We start from the raw sequence: 22,017 nt of genomic DNA on the forward strand, positions 1-22,017 counted from the left end.
CCTTTGGAAGGATCACTAACGCCGGTGGCTGGGAGAAGACATGGAAGAGGGGGACCAGCAGATGGCAGAGGCAGTTGGTTTAGGACAGGGCAGACAGCTAACTGCAGCAACAGACCCACCAGTCAGCCTTCACCTGTACATACTACTTCTTTATACCGCTACTTCCCCGTCTACAAAGTAGAAGCAATAATCCCGGACTCAAACTTTCTTCTCAGGGATTCTTAAAGGAAAATCAGGAAAGTTATAAAAAGAAATTTTCAGACAAAGATAACAAAGTCTCCATACCCAATTTTCTCATTAATAGATTACTCTGCAGACCGTTAGGTCTAAGTTTTGATGTTACATGCATTCTTTCGGGCCATTATAAATTAAGGTACACCTAGGGTACCACAGTGACCTAGAAAGGTTGACAGTTTTTTGAAATCTGATAACCTGAGAAACAATGTCTGGAAGAGCATTTTCCCTGGTAGAATCTGACACTATAAATACTATAATCATTTCACCAATTTTCAGAATGCAGAGTGAATCATCTAAGAGAGCAGCTAAGAGAAGCCCAGTCACCTCTCAGTTCAGTTATGCTGCAAGTATTTCTTTTATAGGATCCTTTTAAAATGCGAGGCATATGTCTAGCTGTCTATTTTAAGATACTGAGAAATCTTAGTATTAACAAAGTTGTATTATCACATACATCTAGGAATAGAAAACACTACATTCTGTCTGGAACCCTTTTTTTCATGACATACTTATTAGCTTTTCTCCAGAGGCAAATGTCCCCTAAGAGTTTGGAAAAATCACTTAATAACATAATTTCGTATTGTTTTTTATTGGTCTCATCTGCCCTTGTTTGAAAGAAAGGGGAAATCTAGCATCTTGAGCTTCTTCATCAGTGCCTAATAGGGTCTTTAAATACAGTTAGGTCAATACATGTTTACTGCTTAAACTGATTAAAATTTATAAATGAGAGATAAGAAACCACAAAGGAATGGCCACAAAAACACAGTGTACTACAAGAGAGTTACATGTTTAAGAATGGTACTTACATGTATTTAACTCACCAAAATAAGACAAAAATACTTTGTCCTATATTATGAGCAGACTCTAAAAATGGGAATGAGAACAAATGATATACTCTTGGAAACACTCCATTGAAAGAAATATCCTACAAAGCTCAAGAAAGCAACTAAGGAAATACCCAGGATAAACATTTCTAATATCTATTATTAACAATTCTATAATTATGTTTTTAGAACAGCTTATTTGTGCATTTATATGGTTTAATTACAAGTTATAACCATCTATGAATGAGCTTAAAATTGTTTTGGCAAGTGTATGTTATTCTTTCATTAAAAAAATATTTTTAAAGAGCTTACCACGTATGTGGCACTGCATTAAGTCTCTGTGGGAGATAAAAATGCTTGCTCTTAAAAAGTTATAACTATAGAAAGGTTTAAGATTAAATTCAAATAGGTGATACAGATAAGGATTAAAGAGTAGAGTATTGAATGAAGGAAGACTCTAGGAAGAGGTGTGATTTAATGTGGAAATGGAAAGATTCAACAATTTGGACAGGCAGGGGCAACCAAGGAAGACATGAATTCCAGGGAAAAGGGTCAGCCAAGGGAAAGACAGCAAGCAAGGCTTTGGAATACCAACTACATCAGCCCGGTTCTTAGAATACATCTTAAGAAACTCTTAAGGTTGGATTAAAAAGGAAACTGAAGACTATTTTAACAGGCTTTGAACTCTGCAATGGGAATCCATTGAAGGCTTCTGAATAGTAACTAGGATAATAAAAGTATGATATTAGACATGGTCACCTGGTAGTGACAAGAAGGAAGTCTAAAAAAGAGGATCTTTCAACAGCCTGCTCTGAGTTTTTAAGGACTAGATGAGGTCAACAAAAGTCTTAGGGATTAGATTTTAATAAGCCAGGCAATCAAAAAAACTTAACGGCTGTAGTTCTAGACAAAATGATCAGACAAAAGGAACTCCTAAAAATGAAACTGTGTATAAAAGAATTATTCCTTTTTATTTTTATTTGGTTTTCATGGGTCCCCATAGGAAAAAATAAATAAAAACTCATATTCTCGAAGCCTATGGGGAAGAATAGGAAATAATGACAAATAAAATTTTTAGTAAAAGGGGAGTTCGCTTAAAGCAAAATGCCAACCATGACCTCAATTAGGCATCCCCTGCTAGTGATAGGGCCCCATCCTGAAATAGAGGACTAGAGCACCCATTCCTCAATCCTAGACAGAGTCACAGAACCTGGAGAATCTGTCGCCATTTTTTCAGTCCTAATTAGCCATGAGATATCCTAAGCACATCACAGAAGACCAGTAGATGCACCTTTTGAGAGCAGGTTTACAATCCCCATCTACATCCAAAAAGCTTAAAACTTGTATGTCCACCTAGACCATATGCCTATGGGACCAGACATAAATAAAGGTCAGAATAACAGTAAAGATATGGTAGGTAAAGTTTATTACTTACAAGTGTGACCTTTCTGGAAAATAAAGGTGTGTTTATTGCTCCCTTCATTTTCTTCTCTTTAAGCACTTTTAGACTATGTTTCAAATAAAATAAATATTTTACACATGACAGTGTATATATGTCAATGCTACTTTCTCAATTCAACATACCCCCTCCTTCCCCTGCTATGGGAAGCTGCTGTCCTCTATGATGGCCTAGAGGGGTGAGATGATAAGGCAAAGGGAGGCTCTAAAGAAAGGATATATACATCTATATTACTATATATATATATATATATATAGTAATAATTATGACTAATTTGTGTTATTGTATGGTAGGAACCAAAACAACACTGTAAAATAATTATCCTCCAATTTCAAAAAAGTTAAAATACAATAAAATATACAGAACATTCACAGAGCCTTGATTCGTATTAGTTTAACTCTCTGAATTGAGAAAGTAAGTCCTGTATATTCTTATTGGTATTTAGTATGCTTCAGAAGGGCTTCCCTGGTGGATCAGTGGTGGTAAAAGAAACTGTCTGCAATGCAGGGGACCCAGGTTCAGTCCCTGGGTGGGAAAGATCCCCTGGAGGAGGGCATGGCAACCCACTCCAGTACTCTTGCCTAGAGAATCCCATGGACAGAGGAGGCTGGCAGGCCATAGGGTTGCACAGAGTCGGACACAACTGAAGTGACTAAGCAGCAGCAGCATGCTTCGGTAACCCCATGATATTGGAAATAACGTGATTAACAGTAATGATCCTGAACTAGCTCTCAAGAGAGAGGTTTAATGATATTGCAGAGGAAGTTTCCTGGTGTCTATGTTAATGTTTTTACAGAGGGGGACCCATTTTCATTGCAAATTTCTAACAGATAGTGACTCTTCCTGCCAAAACAGGTTTAAACCTCCCCTCTGTTGTCATGGTCAATGAAATGCTGATCATGTCCATATCCAGAAAGCTTTGGCGCTTAAGGGAAGTTAGGATCGACCAAAGAGAGGTAAGGTTAAATCAACGACTTTCAGAGCCACAAGGCCCAGAGGCAGAATCTTGCAGAAGCCAACTGGAGGGAGGCAAATGCACTATAGACGTAAATTTATAAAGTCTTAGTACTTAAAGCTTGGCTTAGATGCACTTGTGCAAAGAATAACTGTGATCCTAGTAGGGCCTGAAAAATGGCAAGGACCCAATAAGGACAGTGGTTAAGACAGAGAACCTTGGTTCCAAGGATGGGCCTGAATAAGTTTGAAGTATTCCCGTGGATTTGCTAGTTAAGGGTCCCCACCAACTAACTGGCCATGAAGAACCCATTGTTTACCCTTTAAAATCAATTTTCTTAAAGCATGCGTATTACTTAGTACAGAATGAAGAAATAACCATTCTCTATGTATTGGTTATCTTCACAAAGTCACAGGTAAAAGAAACTCTTAAAGGCACTGTTATATACAGATACTAACATAGGCAAGTCTCATATTTTAGGATCAAAATGCTATGTCAAGAATAGGCACTACCAGCTAAACATTGTACAGAATCAAGTCATAATAAAGTTGCTTTATTTCTTTCATCTTAATGTGCTGTAAGTTACAAATGCAATCAATGATTATTCCTAAATATAAATCAAAGATGATGTTCCCCAGTTTTCCCCTTGAAAAGAACTTCACAGTCTGATAATTAGGCCCATGGCTCCAATCCATTTGTTTTCATTCAATCTTGCAAGACTCCTTTAAAATAGCACAACCTTGAATTTATTTATTCTTTTGTCTGCAACTTTTCAAGTACTTCTGTGCTAAAGAAAATGATACTAGTGTTGGAAACTGCCAACTGACTTATACTACCTAATTTCCCTGGGCTCCCAGTTTCCTCACCTAGAAAATGAAAAGAGTGGACTAGATGAGTGATTTTGAAACAGTGCTTGAATTCTGTAGGCCAGCACAGAAGAGTCCCTGCCAGAGTGGGAAAAAAGGAGGGGAGTGCCAAAGGCAGGGGGCACAAAGCTGGCTTCTCAATGAAGCTTTAACAAAAGACATCTCCTTTTACCCTTTACCTGTTCTCAATACCAGGGCTACACACATGAGTTCACATGAAAAAAAAAAAAAGAGGTTCCTTTTAAAAATAATTAAAAACCAATGGTTTTCTTTTGTTGAAAAAGTCTAAACATCCTTCTTCTGTCTAGCTGAATCATTAAAAAGAAATTCAAGATGTTAATTGTTTGAGTATCACTTTCAGCTATACTGATGGAAATGAAAAAACTGAGACATAAAGCAAGAAGTCGAAGCTAAAATCACACAGAAAATGACTGTATGGTCAGAATCCGATTCTCCTAACTTCTCTTCTGCTGCTTCACGCTGTAACACCCCACAACAGCAGGGCTGCTGCCATACTACCCACAGCTCAGGCGTGCACCATTCCCATTAAATTCTATGTGGCTGCTGCCCCCTGGAGTTGTGCCAAGCAACAGGCCTGCAAAGCAATCACATATTTAAAATGAAAACAATTATAAAACAATTACGACATGCTCAAAAAAAGCACTTTAGAATTAAGCCCCCAAATATCCATATATTTTGCCTCTATGTTATAAAAGTGAGACAGGTCTCTTCCCTCTTGAAAAATTAGTACAAACACAAAGCACCAGTTGAAGTGTCAAATATTAAAACAAGAAAGAGGCTTTAAAGCTTTGATTAAAGTGCTGGGAAAATAGGTCAATTTCTTTAATAACATGTCAGAATTATCAACAACTCAGAAAGAGCCAAATAAGACGAAATCTAAAGAGACCATAGACCAATTCTGAAAAGAAGAGTTTTGGGGGAAATGGCCTTCATATACACATTCTTCAAACTTAATAATCTCTTTATTTCATTTAGACAGGCGCTCTTCTAACAGTGCTGGTCTTTTAGAAACTTTACATTATGTTTATTAACATGTGTTCATGTTTTAAATATATCAATTTAACTCATTACTGCTACGTATCTCAATATCACGGGATTTTAAAGCCATTTTTTCAGAAAACTGCTATACAATGGAGAAATAGAGAATACATGCATTTTACCCTCAGGCATGCAAGCCAAGTCACAAAGACCAGAAGTGAGTTGCTCAAGGTATTAAAAAGAATTTGGAGGAACAATGTCTCTATAATATAGAAATCCCTATTTGAACCACCTGGCTATGTCCTGTGTCAAACTTAACCACATTACAGATAGGCAAAATCTCCTTCAAATTATGTAGGAAAACTACTGTTTCAGGAAGCAGTGGTCCAAGCTCTTTTTTATTTAAAAAGGAAAGAAAGAAAATTGAAGGATTATTTATCATTATAAACTGCAAATTTCAGTCAGTAGGAATACTAGCTAGCATGAAAAGTAAGGTTTTAGTTTCTCTGCCTAATATTTAGAATAGTTCAGAAAATGAATAGTAGATAAAGATGCAACACAGTTCCATATGGTCAAATGCAACACAGTAGAACATTTCTTAAATGATATAACCTGGAGAAAAGTTTATACTTTGATTTAAATTCTGCCCTGTGTCCTTACTCAGTAGATCACTGTCAAAGATAACAGTGGAATATGCTTGACAATTAATTTCTGTAGAACAGCTATAGTTTTAAACATCCATAAGCTCATTTCAATGTAAATATTAACATCTCTCTCTATAAAGCAGTATCTCTCAAAGGGGTAAAATCAACTGTGATTTCAAGTGCCAACAAGTTTGCAAGTAACAGAGTTTTTTTGATCATTTGCTTTATGTTACAGGCACTTAAAATTTACTCATGGATATCCAACAGCAGCAGGTCACTGTCAAATAAACCAAAAACGTATTCTTGCTTTTAATATATGCTAACTTTTCTTAATAACTGGGTTGAAGTAATACAAAAAATGATACCACTTTAACACACAGCAATGTTTAAGGTGCACTAATTCATTTTCTAAAATGTGTGCCTTACATAGTCATTAATCTCAAGGTGGCTCTAATCACAGGGCTTCAGAAAATATTTAGATACAGCACAGTGCCTCGCATCCCTAGCATTTTTGAAGTGGCAGTAGTCTAACTTCCATGTTAGACTACTAACAAGAGGGGAAAAGAGGGAGAGAGAAGGGAAAAAAGGGACTTCTCTGTAGAAAGATGTGGCCTTGGAGTCAGGGTTTTTGAGATGTGCTAGTGAGCTCGGATCGATGCCTTTTTATTTTCTTTCAAGAATAAATCTGAGCAATGGAATGGCTTGCGATTGTCCAGCCAACCAGCCATATCATATTTATCAGAAAGAAAGAATGAAAACTGGCTCAGAGAACTCCTGCAGTGGCTGAGTGGCAGGTTGCTGGGAAAGACATGCACAAAAAGAATACCCTTAGTGAAGATGGGGAAAATATATATTCATATGTGTAAACTCAATAAATAATAAGATGTAAAAAAAAGAACCTATAGCAATGGAAAGGGTGAATGCATAAGACAGATGATAAATAGCACTTCTATTTAAGAACCAAAGGGATGAAAGCTCATGAATACTAAATATTTGAATCTACTTTAAGAAGAAAATATGGTTTTTCCTCAAATGAATGCAAACTCTAAAAATCAGTCAAAGGAAACTTAGTGTGTTCAGGCTAGAACAAAAAATACATAAATCTTCCATGAAGTGCATGCCCCAGTAAATATTCTAATGCAATTTCTTAATTAAGACACATATTCAGTGACTAAATGAAAATTATACATATAAAGGAGTTAAGTACCTTGATTTCAAAAAATTTGACTTTCTATGCGTGTAGATGAAAAAATAAAAGGAGTTTGGTTTAAGAAAAAAAAAATCAGAAATCAAGGAATCATGACACAACCAGAGTCATCCAATTTTACCATATCAGTCCACATTATAGTATTTTCAAGTGATTTGCAGTCAAAATAAAAGGTATAAATTTATTTTGAAGCATTCTGAAGAAAAAAAATTATACCTTACTTTAAAAAGGGTCCTTTTACATATATATGAATTTCAAAAATTGAAAGAAAAGAAAAAGTGGAAACTATACTCATGGGTGTGTTTATAATAAACACATGCAGGGAGAGAACTGATTTTTTTTTAAATTATATTGAACATCTTTTCATCATTTAACTAAGTTTTATTCACCTTTTTATTCTCAAATGTTTAAAAAATTGATTCTGGAGATATATCTCAAGGGCGGAAGAAAAATACATGCTCTTTTATAGAATGAAAAGCAGGACTAAGTTACTTGCAAATAAAAAATAGGGGCTGAACTTGTTTATCACATATCTATTAAGGTATGTGAGACCACCACTTCAGTACCACTACCCATATATACATATATATTTCAACACAAAGGTGATACTGATCATTTTTCCATCATGGCGGGAAGACTGAAATTTTGGAATTCTTCTTTTTAGAGATAAAGGTTTTATAACAGTCATATAAAGGGCTCTTGGCTATAATATTTTTTGATAAAATAAATCACTCAAAATGAGACGAAGTCCTGCAGAATACTAAAAAACAAAACAAACAAAAAAATCTTCTCTAACGCTGGTTTTTCCCCCTAAGGAAGAGAAAAATAAGAACATGCCCTCTTCAGATACAACTATTTTATATCTTAGATCTATACAACAGAACCCTGCCCACTCATATTTTTATTCTGTTCACATAAAGCAGTAAATAAGGTGCATTCCTTCTGCTTCTTAAGAAATTAGCATTTCAAAAATATGCCACTTTCCCCTGAACTCCAAGCGTGTCTAATAATGCGAGAAGCAGATTGTCTTCCCTCGTTTCCTTAATTTGTTTCATCTAAAAGCAATTCACTCAACATCTTGTCGCCCTCTGGCAGCTTAGTTTACTTATCCGCACTTAATTTCTCATTTGGACCAAAACAAACTCCTCCAAACTGCTACTGACGGCTAACCGCGAGAGGGGAGACACGCAATATGTATTTACTTGGGAACATACAGCCATACATCCACAGCCACAAACATACAGAGCCTCACTCGTACCCCAGAACGTAACTTGGTTTTATAAAAGCACCACATTAAAACCAGCCGAACTTTCCCTGTCAGGTGCGGCAGGGTGGGGGTGGGGAAGATTGGGAAAAGAAAAAAAAGGTGTCCTGGAGGCATTTACAGTTTCCAGTGGATCACCTTAGCCTGCGTGTTGAAATTATACCAGGGAGGCAACCGGGAGCTTTTCTTTGTGCGGCCCTTTCATCTAGATCACTCTGTGTTTGGAACAAGTGAGGCTCGCCTTTGTGCCCCCAGAATTTCAAGTACAGAGTCACACTCGGAACAACAATGGCACGCTAATCCTCGCGCTCTAAATGGGCTCACTTGTGTGGGTCTGACAATTCACGGGGGGAAAGCGAGAAGAGACCAGCGAGGGTGCGAGCCGGTGTCGCCGGAGACGAGGAAGAGGACAGCTGCAGAACTAATTTGGATTACATTCCTTGCAGAAATTCTGAAAAGGGCTTTTCGGCATAGCTCAAGCCCGAGCCGCACAGTTAATACCCAATCGCTGCGAACTCGCAGCCGGTCCCCCAGCGGCAGAGGTTGCACCAGACAGCCCCCCAGTAGGTCGCCCGGTGGAAATTCCTCTCGGCTAAGCCTGCGTGTCAGTCGCAACTGCTTCTGAATGGGTCAATGTGCATAATCAACCCATTGAGGGGAAATATGAAAGGACGCGGAATGGGGAGGGAGATAAAAAGGGATGTATCTAAGAGGCCGCTTGGAATCTCAAGTCGGTGTTGGTGTAATTCCGGAGGTGGCTGGAGCCTGGGACCTGGTATGCATGAAGAATTTCGGAGTAATTGGGAGGGTGCAAACGGCCAGAACAAACGGCGCACATTGTGCCATTCGAAGGTCATTTTGAAAGGCTTGAGGATTGTAACTTGTTATTTACTAGGCGAGGGGGGAGCGGGGGGAGGCGGCGGCGGCGGGGGCGGAGCGGGAAAACTCCAGCGCGCTGTTTTCTTGGTGAGGTCAGAAGGACACCCTCCGAGGGCCTGAAACTCTCCCTCTCGCCACTCCCCGGGGGCTTTATCTTCTCAAGGTGCCTCCCACGCCCTCGCGACCAGCCCCGTATAGTTCCGGAAATCTCCCCGGCTCTCCAAAAGGGCCCCCTTGGCCGCGTCACTCCCCGGTTTTCCTGGCCCTTTCCTGTCCCACTTTCATCCCCAGGAAACAAGTGTCAGAAACTTTGAGCTCCCTGGGCCCGCAAGGGCTGTCATCCACCTTGCGGGCCCCGCCGCGCCTCCTCCCCGGGGGTCAGTTCGCCTCCTGCCCCGCGGGGTCCCGGGGCGCGAGCTCTCCGGGCAGCAGTGGTAGCGCACCCAGTGCCGCAGCACCCGCTTGGGTTCAATCAATTCGCCTGACGGGTCGGCTCAGCAGCCGCGCCCGGCAGTAAACAGAAGTTGGAGGGACTCCGGCCAATAGCAAGTTGAACTACAGGAAGAACTCTTCCTGAAGCCAAACACAGAAACCGACGGGAAGGCCGGGCTCCCGGCTTAAGTCGGTCAAGCCTTTAAAAAAAAAAAAGGAGGTCAAGCAAGCAAGCCAGCTCCCCCTTAGTCCGCGGGGCGAGGGCTGGGGACGCCAGCGGAGGAGGCCTTGTGTTCCCGGGCCCCCCAGCCGAGGCGTGTCGTCCCGCCGTGCTCCAGCTCCCAGGCTGGGCTCGAGTCGGGTCTGACCCCGCAGGCTCGGACGGCCAGGGACGCAGCGGCCGCAGGCAGCGCACACAGGTGCAAAGCCGGCTCTCGGAGCTCCTCTCCCCACTGCTCTCCGGCTCCCCCGAGCCCAGCTGCCACGGCCCCGGGACCCCAATCCTGCCCCGGAGCCCCGGGCGTACAGCGCTTCTCCGAGGCTTCTTCCCTCGCGGGCGGGGGCGGGGGGTAGGCAGACGCGGCAAGGAGCGTCTCCTCTGACTCCGGCTTTGGGTCTCCCACGTCCCGCACAACAGGCGCTACCAGAAGGGATGCGGCTTAGAGAGGCTCGAAGAAAACGCTCGAGAAATAAACAAGGGGAGAGAGAAAGAGAAAAGGGACGGAGAAAGGGGCGCAGAGTGGTTTTTCGCGATAAATAAAACACATGCCCACGCAGAGGGTAAGTTTGGGATAGAAAACGGGGCAAACGAAAAACACAAGGAAGAGGCGCGGGTGACGTGGTCCCTCCACGCCGGAGAGCGAGAGGGTCTCTGGTTGGGATAAGCGCGCAGGGGGCGAGGAGCCACCAGGCGCCGCTCGGCCGGCAGCATCAGGTTCAACCCCTGGAACGCGAGAAGGACCGCGACCCACCTGACTGAGAAGAGCTGGGCTGGACGGTCCCCGCCGCCAGGAGAAGGCTCACCCAGACCCACAGTCCTGTCTCCAGCTTCATTTTTTGGAAGTCTCAGATCCAGTGCTGACAATTACATGTCCAAATGGCATAATCCCCTTTCGGGGCACGCGGAGGAGATCCCTCGGCCGGGCGCGCGTGGGGTCGCGAGGGGCACTGGAGCGCGCGGTGCACCGGCTCCGAGCGCGGGAGACCGAGTCCGCGTCCGCGGGTCTAGGGCCCGGACCCGGAGGACCAGGAGAGGGTGCGCGGGAGGGCGCACGCGGGTGGGAATGTACTGGAGGGTGTGCGGCGGTGCTCCGAGCCGGACCGGACAGCTACGTCCCCGTGTGAGCCTCCGCTTTCTCGCTCCCTCCTCACTTTCTCGTTCTCTCTCCCTGGTTGGTCAACAATAAAAAGGAAGGGTTCGGAAAAGGGTTTCCAAAAAAAAAAGTTGATTGCAAACAGGCGGTAGGTTTCCGGCCTCTCCCCCCAGCCCGACTCTGTTCGACTCGCTTTTCAGTTTCCTTGCACCTCCAGTCCAAATTGGGAGGAAAGGGGCGGGAGGGGGAAGCTTCTTGCTTCACCCCCGATCCTGTCCTTTTTTTTTTTTTTTTTTGCTGTCAGCTTTCTTCACACTTGTCCGGCGGCTGCGGTAATTAAAGCTCCGAGCGTCATTTCCAACGCTCCGCGGTCTCCAGCTGCAGCCCCACCGAGAAATTAATAAGACTCCGTCCGGGAGGAAAAAAAAAAAAGGTTGGTGAGGGGGTGGGGCGGGCGGTGGGTAAAACAACCCTCCACGCAACCAGGCTGGCTCGGCTCAGCCGCGCAAACCCCGCCCCCGCTCTGACCCAACTAGCCACGCCTCCCGCCCCAAAGGGAAATCTTATTGGTTCAGCCACTCCCCAAAATCGTGGGCCTCAGGAGTTGGGAAAACACCTGTCATGGAGCTGGGAGCCTAGCGGTGGGGGCAGGGGAAGCTGGATTTAAAGGGCTCACCGGAGGCCATAAACTGAATCAGAGACCACCCCCCCCCCCCCCCCCCCCCGCTCCCAAACACACGCCGGACAGCTGGCCCGGAAAGCGTGCAGACCACCTGAGAGATGCTTACAAAAAAGATTGTTTTTTTTCTTTTTAAGCCAGAAAGTCACAATTTACTCCACATTCCACGGTGCTCATCCACAGACTGGACCTGCCCTAGAAATACAAGAAAAGAATACCCTGCTTCAATTGTATTAGCCTACCTGGATTCCTACTTTCTCGTGCTTCACATTCAGACAGTAGTTCAAAAGCTGGTTTAGTAATTGCTAACATCTGCGGAATAGGTAGTCCTGGGAATCTAAGCACTCCTCTTTCTCCAGCCTATATAACTGTACAGTCTCTCCCATCGTTCCCACGCTCGCAAATTGATCAAACTAGACTTTCACTTTTGTAGAACTGCATCTTTAGATTTTTTAGACTTTATGGGGTCACTTCATCTTTTCCTTGGACTCTAGGACAACTTGGTTTTAGGTTCATTCTCATTAAGCAGATTCTAGTCCAAAGCCACCAATTTAGTTCTAAATGGCTAGAAATTGTCCCAGGGCTGAGCTGCTCAGTCTGAAATAACTTAAGACAAATGTTAGGATATAGCCAACCTTAAATAATTAGGTTTATTCTACAGTGGATCCTGCTTTAGTCCTCTTCCATGTTCACACTCCACGACCTCCAGAGGTCATTGCTAGCCATACAAATTTCTGGACTCTTCTTGGTCTAAAACATATGGGATTGGATCATATCAGTGCACATATCCCTTGCTTTTTACAACTCTGAAACTGTACCCAGGACAAAGGCCAGAACCTCCTGAAGGTAGAGTATTATTGGTTTGCTATTTGCACAGGCGTTCTATGAATGAATTGTTTTCCCTTTTCAGCTTCTCTAGAAGCAGCAATTACATAAATAAAAAGTATCAGGGGAGCTTAAAAATTAAGCCACCCTGCCTCCTCACTCATCATTTGAGACCTTCCTATTCCTCCCCCACATCTTTTATCTATAGTCGTGTCCCTTAAGAATTTGCGTGGAGTTGGAACAGTGAAACAGCAGCTTCTTCCCAGAGGCCTGAGCCTTCCCTTTCTTAGGCCCACAGCAAGTATGAGGAACAGAGAGGAGGCCAAACAAGCCGAGAATGCAGCTTTATCCAGAAGTAGCACAGGGCCAGAAGAAACTAAGCCTTGAGCAGGTGATGGTGACTTGGCCAGTGGTACTGACTGCAGCAGAAGTGTTCACACTGCTCTTTGGGATTATCTTTGCTGTTTTTCTCACCCATCTTCCCTTTTTTTCTCACCCTCTTCCCTTTTTCTTTTCTTTCATTCAATCTCTTGCCACTCCCCTTTCCCTAAATCCCCTTGTGTTTCTTAGAATGACTCAAACACCTCTCTTCCATGAAAACTACTTCTTTTAAAAATTTCCACCTCTCCCCAGAAATGATTTTTTTAAAGTATTGCTTTTGGAAAAACTTAAATTTATGTATTGAAAAATTCTTCTTTCTGACAATTACTTTGCAAGAAATGAAGAAATAAATAGTGTATTTTAGCTTAAATTGAGGGGAAAATTAAATATTCTGGATTTTTTTTTTCTACTTGAGTCCATTGTAATAGTTTTTACTCTCCATCAATTTGATAGTTCTGTCGGGGCAGGAACTCTCCTATATACTTTGGTTTCAATCATGTATCTAGAGTAATTCTTGGTAAAAGAGGTATTTCAGTTAATATTCACTGATTTTAAAAAATTGGTCTTATATATACTTGGGATACTAGACAACCTATACAAGACACCCACCAATTACATTAGACTTGACACACCTGTGAGTTGCCTTTAATCCTCAAGTTGTTCAGGCTTGATCCCATTTTCCTGGTTCTAACTGATTGATACCTGGCCAAAGTTGTGTATCTGACCACTAGCCTATGGAATGAATTGGTATGAAAGCCCTACTCAAAAAGAGCATCCTATTTGATGGTGACTGGTCTATCCTGAGTCTAGCTCAAATAATTTGAATATGAGAGCCCAGAGATTTAGACAGCAAGGTGGTACTCTGTATGGGCATACAGGAAGAGTGAGAAAGTAGAAGTCATGAGCCAGAGTCAAAGATTAATTCTTTCTATTTCTACTATCATTTGTTTTCCATCTCAAGTGAGTCATTCTAAGTTGAGACACTCAAAGTTCCAAGTTAGACCAGTTAAAATACCTTGGTCACTATTGATCAGATGAGAGAGGGTGACTCCCAATGAATTTCTCCCCTTGGATTTTTGTGCAAGGGAAAAAAAAGAATTCATTTTTAGTCATTCTGAGGTGGCTTTTGAGATATGAAAGTCCAGAGGTGGCTTGTCTATATTTCTTTCTATGTAGGGATGACCAGGGTGCAGTGAGAAAGAAAGAAGTTGCTGTTTGAAAGGAGCAAAAGATCAGGTAGGTGGGGAAATTATTCAGGCTCTTCTGGTGGCTATGTTGTTCAAATCTCTTAAGCTAGTTCAGTTCTGTTATCTGAAGCCAGAACAGCATGGCATGGTAAAGGAACTCCTCTAACCTGAGAGAGATACAGACCGTCATATCCCCTGAAGAAGATACCTTGATAAGGCTCATGCTGATCAGTTTCCATTCCCAGTTTCTCATGATTTCCCCTGGCCTAAGTTATAACCCCAGCAGAGAAATTCCTTTGGCCTTTGCTGCCCCCCATATCCTCTCTGTTTCACTTCATTTCCTCCATTGAGGTAGAATTCAAGGAGAATCTTGACATCATGAGTGGCAGAATACTACTGGTAGGAGAAAGAAACACACTAATCTCAGAGTTCACGTATTTGGGACAAATACCAATTAAGAAAAGAGAACAAGAACCTGTCATGAATCATTAGTCTTCTAAACATTTAGAAATAAATACAGAATTCTAATTTCCCTCCCTGGCCAGCATCATCTTACTCACTATGTTTCTAAGTTATCTGGTGATCATAAGCAACTCACTTCACACACTTGAGCCCTTTGCCTCATCGTTAAAGAAAGGAATGGTTATGTCCCAAATCTGAGACCCTATGAAACTATGATTTACTGATCACTTACTAAGTACAAGTCACAACTTCCACAGATTTCATTTACTTCATAAGAAGAAAGAATATAAATTCTTTCCCTTTTCCCCACTCACTCCTACATACTTCATCTGGGGCACCAACACAGCCACATATTAAATGGTCTTAGGAAAATATCCAAATAACCTTCACAATGTTACTGTGAACTGCTCAAAACTCTGGATCTTTATTATTTTAATAGCCAAAAATTTTGGTAGATACAAATACCAATCAAGTTCAGTATTATGATAATCAAGCAGATGACAGATGCTGTGTTTTTGCCTTTGGTTGGCTGCTTTTTATTAACTAGCACTTGAAATAACATCGTTGCTCTTTGGTGATGTTCAATGTCTCAAAGCTTAAAAACAAAATTTAAAATTTCAAACATTTAAAAAATTCATAAATATACATTAAAGAAATGTTTTTGTTACTTTAGTTAATTTAATATTCAAGGAGGATTTCCCTGGGAATATTTTGGTTTTGGTTAATGTTTTCTTTTATGTGCATGATTAAGCCTTAATTAATGACACCACCCTTATGGCAGAAAGCGAAGAGGAACTGAAGATCCTCCTGATGAAAATGAAAGAGGAGAGTGAAAAAAAATTGCCTTAAAACTCAACATTCAAAAAACTAAGATCATGGCATCTGGTCCCATCACTTCATGGCAAATAGAGGGGGAAACAATGGAAACAGTGACAGACTTTATTTTCTTGGGCTCCAAAATCACTGCAGATGGTGACTGCAGCCATGAAATTAAAAGACGCTTGTTTCTTGGAAGAAAAGCTATGACCAACCTACATGGCATATTAAAAAGCAGACACATTACTTTGTTGACAAAGGTCCATCTAGCCAAAGCTTTGATTTTTCCAGTAGTCATGTATGGATGCAAGAGTTGGACCATAAATAAAGCTGAGCATGGAAGAATTGATGCTTTTGAACTGTGGTGTTGGAGAAGACTCTTGAGAGTCCCTTGGACTGCAAAGAGATCCAACCAGTCAATCCTAAAGGAAATCAGCCCTGTATATCTATTGGAAGGACTGATGCTGAAACTCCAATACTTCGGCCACCTGATACGAAGAACTGACTTATTGGATAAGACACTTACACTCGGAAAGATTGAAGGCAGGAGGAGAAGGGGACGACAGAGGGTGAGATGGTTGGATGGCATCACCAATTCAATGGACATGAGTTTGAGCAAGCTCTGGGAGCTGGTGATGGACAGGGAAGACTGGCGTGCTGCAGTCCATGGGGTTGCAAAGAATCAGTCACAACTGAGCAACTGAACTGAAGCCGTAATTTTTCAAATGCTAAGGAGGAGGGACTAAATGTAAATAAATCATATCTGTGTTGCTTTCATATCCATTCATCAGTGTCTGTCCAAGTCCTAACAGACATTTTTTGTTTGTGGTTGAAACTGCAAAACAATTTCAGCCTGGTGGACAGAGTAGTCTTTGCAAAGAAGTTATGCAAAAATGATTTCCCTCGTAAGGCCTTTTCCTGTTGTGTTTCTGCTTTATGTATTTTCTTCAACTAAGTCCTTTGCCCCACACAGCTTTTTCTACTGCCTTGTAATCTTAAAAGCAAAGCAAACCTTTAATAACTTTTGCCAATTGAAATCTAAGAGGAAAAGGGATAGTTCTAAAAAAAAAAGGGATAGTTCTATTTTTGCATGTCCATTTATTCATAAATTTATTAACTTAGTGAGGTTACTTATCAAGGCTATGACTCTACCTAGCCTAAAATCTGAATCAGGGTAACATCTGTTATTTTTTCAGGTAGCTTCTTATGTTGCATTTCCTTCCTTCTGTATTCTTAACTCAGCAAACAGCTTGATCATGTTAAGGTTAAAAAAGATTTCTCAAAAGAATCTAATGTTACATTTGCCATACACACACAAGTGAATATTATTCTGACTAAGATCACAAAGAGTTCTTAGAATTTTTCTTGAACACCTGCCAAATAGTCAACTGAAGTCATAATTTAGAAACCGAGTATTTTCTTCTCAGGTTTGTATAGGGATGCGTGCAAAGCTTCAGCGAAAAGGTTCTACTAGTTTAGAAAGTGTGCTAAGCTTATAGAGTCTTCTTCTCTCAACACATTAATAGCCTGTACCTCCTTGCCTAATCAATTACCTCTCAGCATGTCCAGTTTCCATTTCCTTTTTTTTAATTCTCTCTGTACTCTACCCTTCCCAGTCTCTCCTTACCTCTGAAAATCTGTTAGGAGGCCCAAGACATCTGGTAGTTTCTCTTCTTGGTCCTGACTCCTAATGTATCACAATTTTCTACATGCCCAGGTTATTTAACACTGAAGATATACCATGTTTCAAAACATTTAATGCTACAACTCACCAGTAGTGGCTTCCCAAGTGGCACCAGTGGTAAAGAAACCACCTGCCAATGCAGGAGACATTAGAAACCAGGTTCGATCCCTGGGTTGGGAATATCCCCTGGAGAAGGGCATGGCAACTCACTCCAGTGTGTTTGCCTGGAAAATCCCCATGGACAGAGTAGCCTGTCAGGCTACAGTCTGTAGGGTCACAAAGAGTCCGACGAAAGTGAAGCGACTTAGCACGTATGTGGTAGAGAAGCTATCAGAATGATTGAATCTCACAAATCAGTAGCAAAAAAAAAAAAAAAAATTACAATAAAGAAATGGCAGGGAATTTCCTAGCATTCCAGTGGATAGAACTTGGTGTTTTCACTGCCAGGGCCTGGGTTCAATCCCTGGTTGGGGAACTAACATCCAACAAGCTGAATGCTACAGCCAAAAAAAGGAAAAGGTCAAAAGCTAGACTTTTCATTAGGTTTGATGACAAGGAAGAAAGTAGCAATGAAAGGACGTATGGTGGTATTTACGTATGTTCTACAGAAAGATAGTTACTAATTTATCACCATATTGATCAATCTACAAATGTTTTCCCTTTTGACTTGCCATTAAGGTCCATGAAGACTAGGAAAAAAAACACTGGTTGAAACATCTTTACTTCTGAAGTCTCAGATTTTCATTTAAGAAATCCAATCATGAGCATAGCTTGATTCCCATCCACCTTTGAAAATTTAAACTGCTGATACAACAAACATCTTTGTGCTGCTCGATCAAAGCAGTATGGCTTAAGAAAGATACAAATATTCCAAAAGCTGATAATATTTAACTCACTGTAAAACATCAGTATTCAATTAAGCTCTATTTAGATGGGGAAAGGTCTAGCTGAATAATATTTCAAATCGGAAGTAAGAACATCTACATTTACAAAAATAATCTTAGTAAGGAAAAAATATAAAGCAATATAAATTTAGAGAAATATTTTTTGTTCAATGCAACTTTTACCTAAGTATAATTGGGAACATGGATTTTCCGGTAGACATGTATGGATGTGAGAACTGGACCATAAAGAGCGCAGAGTGCCAAAGAATTGATGCTTTTGAACTGTGGTGTTGGAGAAGACTCTTGAGAGTCCCTTGGACAGCAAAGAGATCCAACCAGTCCATCCTAAAGGAGATCAGTCCTGAATATTCATTGAAAGGACTGATGCTGAAGCTGAAACTTCAATACTTTGGCCACCTGATGTGAAAAACTGACTTATTGGAAATGACCCTGATGCTGAGAAAGATTTAAGGCAGGAGGAGAAAGGGACAACAGAGGACGAGATGGTTAGATGGCATCACTGACTTGATGAACATAAGTTTGAGCAAGCTCCAAGAGATGGTGATGGACAGGGAAGCCTGGTGTGCTGCAGTCCATGGGGTTTCAAAGTGTCAGACTTGACTGAGCGACTGAACTGAACTGAATTAAACAATTTTCAAACAACACAATTTCTCAAATACACAGTCAATTTAAACTCATTGTATTAACAGTATGTGATATCATATTCTGATTTTCCATTGTGAGACTAACTCTTTTTTATTTTTTGCCCCAGCCACTCTGCATGTGAGATCTCAGTTCTGTGAGTAAGGATCAATCCTTTGTCACCTGCAGTGGAAGGAAGCCCAGAATCTTAACCATTAGACCACCAGCGAAATCCCAAGCCTAATTTACTTTTTAAATAAAACTAATTTAAAAACAACAGTGTAAACAGTTGACTTGCCTAGTGGCCCAGATGGTATAGAATCTGTCTACAATGCAGGAGACCTGGGTTCAATCCCTGGGTTGAGAAGTTCCCCTGGAGAAGGAAATGGCAACCCACTCCAGTATTCTTGCCTAGAGAATACCGTGGACAGAGGAGTCTGGTGAGCTAAGAATGGGGTCCCAAAGAGTCAGACATGATTGAGCAACTGACATATATATATATATATATGTTATATGTTATATATATATGTTATATGTTATATATAACAAATATATATATATATATATTTGCTTATACTGTATAATGTTTTATTATTGAGAATGTGTGTATTTTATGTATATTTTCAATAAACTTAAATTAACTTGTATTATGATATAAGGTAATAGTTAGCTACTACATGCATACTGACTCCACATTCTTTTTATGTAGCTATAGGGTAAACATTGATAGAGAGAGAAAAATGTTCTTTGTCTAATCAAATACTGGAAGAAAATAAAACAATTGTGATAATTTATTGTCATCTATTAGAGTGAAAGGGTAGGAGAGGTCTGTTTCTTGCAACTTAATTTGACTTTGTTAAATGAATATTTTGAGACAAATGGAATTACTAGTTGTCTTAGTGCATCTACTTATCACTCCATTTAGGAACTCCACAACCCACTAGGTTGGGCTTCCCTGGGGCTCAGACAAAAAAGAACCTACCTGCATTGCGGGAGCCCTGGGTTGGATTCCTGGGTTGGGAAGATCCCCTGGAGGAGGGCATGGCAACTCACTCCATTATTCTTGCCTGAAGAATCCCAAGGACAGAGGAACCTGGTAGGCTACAGTTCATGGGGTCACAAAGAGTCGGACATGACTGAGCGACTGAGCACACTCACACACAACTCTCTGGAGATGTTATGCATTATACTAAAGATACAAAGCTTATTGTAGATGTTGTCTGCCTCGCTAATATTTCTCTTCAGAATACTGTTCTGCATGCTGTCATCATGTTCTTTGAATCATAATCCTCACAAAATATTACTTAAACAGCATGAATCAGTGGTAGTATTTACCACAAAATCGAAAACTAATTTTCATTTTGTCTTAACATGATTACATTTAAGTATATATAACCTTATTTTCTAGTATTTGCTGTGAAATGAATACATGTTAGTCACTTACATATATTTACATATATGTATACACATATATCCATTATTTCACCCAAATTTTTGCAATAAATGAAAAAATTTCCTTTCTACTATCTGGTATAATTTATATTCTATTACTTTTTCCCATTTCAGTAGGACACTGATGTTTAAAGACACCAAACTAAATATTTCTAGAAGTATGATCTCCTCCCTTATACTTTCCCACATTTTCCTTTCTCTAGAGATTGTGTTTTTGAAAGAATATAATGATAATTTTATTTATAATGAAAAAGGGAAAAAATAAAAATGAGGTTTCACTGTATTGAGCACTGCATTTGACCCTAGGTAAGGACAGCAAATAATCAGTGATAGCAGAGTGTTAATTAAAAAGGCAGACAATAAGAAGACACAAAGGTATTCTAGAAAATAATATATGGTTTTATGTAATTGAAATATTTGATGCATATACGCAATTATATTTTCAAATTTATGACTGGAAAAGGGTCATCCTGATGAAACTCTTGCCTGTTTTCTAAATATGTTTGAAGCGAATGGAAATTCACTATTAATGTAAAATTGGCACTTTTTTTTTAACCACAGAAATAAAATCACCATAGCTGGAAGATAAAAATAATTATTTCAAATATTTAAATAGGAACTGTGGCTCTATCAGCCTTTTAGTAAACAATGACTAATTGTACTGGCTAAAACTACACTTTCAAGATTGGAAGGCACAGATCCCAAAAAGATACCAAGGCTGGTTCCCACTCGTGTGGCCTTCACTGTACATTAATCAGAAGTGTTTGCTATGCAAATCTTGTCATACAAAGCAATTATGGTTGTTCCTAAACTGACCTCATGTTTATTTATTACTTCAGCTTTTTACTTCCAAACCTTGTCTGATCTTTTCAAACACACACAATTTTTATGTTGCTTTTTAAAGATACACAATACAATGATTTTTAATTTATTTGTTCCTAGTATAAATGGAGAAGCTGTGTAACTCCCTCAATCTGCAATGCAGTGCTTGGTGAGTCTGAATAAATTTCCAGTGTCTGTTCATGCAAACTATTTCCACCCCAGGGTCTTTGTGAGGATGAAGAGGCCCTTCTAATCGCTTAAGGCCATGACACCTTGTTTAGTCTTAACTCTGCAACATTAGCTGATAACTAATGGAGACTGTCGGCTACAGTACACTGAGCAGGAAAAGAACAAAAAGAAGTATTTTTATAGCAGAGTAGTTGAAAGCAACAGATACCAAAAATTCATTGGTAACCATTTATTTACATATTTTCTCAACTTTACTTGCCCCCAGCAAGTGGACTTTTAAAAAGGGACAGATTACATTCATCAAGTAAAATAGTTTAAAAGCATAAATCCACCATCAATAATGCCAGCAATGATCTTTAACTGGCTAATATTATATTGCCACAGGAATTCCCATTTTGTGATGTCTGGTTGAGCAACAGTGGCATCCAGTGGCCAGATAATTGTTTCCATGATTAAAGTGTCATGGGCAATTCAGGTGAACAGTACTAAATGCTTCAGACATATTTAGCCTAAGCAAAGGAATTTACTACAAAAAACAAATCAAATGTCTTTGTTTCCAGAGCAACCTTGGATCAAGTCTAAGTCATGAGATTTGACTCTGATGACTACTAAATACTGGCAATCTCTCCAGTGTCCCTTAATAATGTCAATTCAGGATACTTATTAACTGTCCACTGTGTATACTCATGTTGACTCCAGTACCTGTAACCTTGATATACTAGAAAACTTCCCTACAATGAACTAGACACCAGTTATATGAAAAATATTCCACAAAGTCAAAAGCTGTAAAACAACAGCTGATAATATGTGCTCAATGCTCATATTTTTTACAAACTGGTCTGATGATCCATGAATTAAATACAACCCCTAATACTTGTACATAATCCATGAGTGACATCTGGAATCACATTGGTATTA

At 40.3% G+C, this 22,017-nt stretch overlaps 1 protein-coding gene across 6 annotated transcripts in view; it reads right to left on the reverse strand.

Annotated features, from left to right (window-relative positions):
- ERBB4 (erb-b2 receptor tyrosine kinase 4) overlaps nt 1-11,526 on the reverse strand; it is a 1,281,057-nt gene extending 1,269,531 nt beyond the window's left edge. For 5 of the 6 annotated variants that reach the window (XM_070800265.1, XM_070800289.1, XM_070800279.1 and 2 more), the window contains exon 1: nt 10,735-11,526. In XM_070800265.1, coding sequence (XP_070656366.1) covers nt 10,735-10,816 — 82 coding nt within the window. In that variant the 5' untranslated portion in view covers nt 10,817-11,526. The remainder of the gene's footprint in view (nt 1-10,734) is intronic. The other variant, XM_070800283.1, reaches the window with a different exon arrangement.
- Between the last annotated feature and the right edge of the window lie 10,491 nt (nt 11,527-22,017).

Source organism: Bos indicus, chromosome 2, assembly GCF_029378745.1.
Source record: "Bos indicus isolate NIAB-ARS_2022 breed Sahiwal x Tharparkar chromosome 2, NIAB-ARS_B.indTharparkar_mat_pri_1.0, whole genome shotgun sequence".
In the NCBI taxonomy this organism is placed as follows: Eukaryota; Metazoa; Chordata; class Mammalia; order Artiodactyla; family Bovidae; genus Bos; species Bos indicus.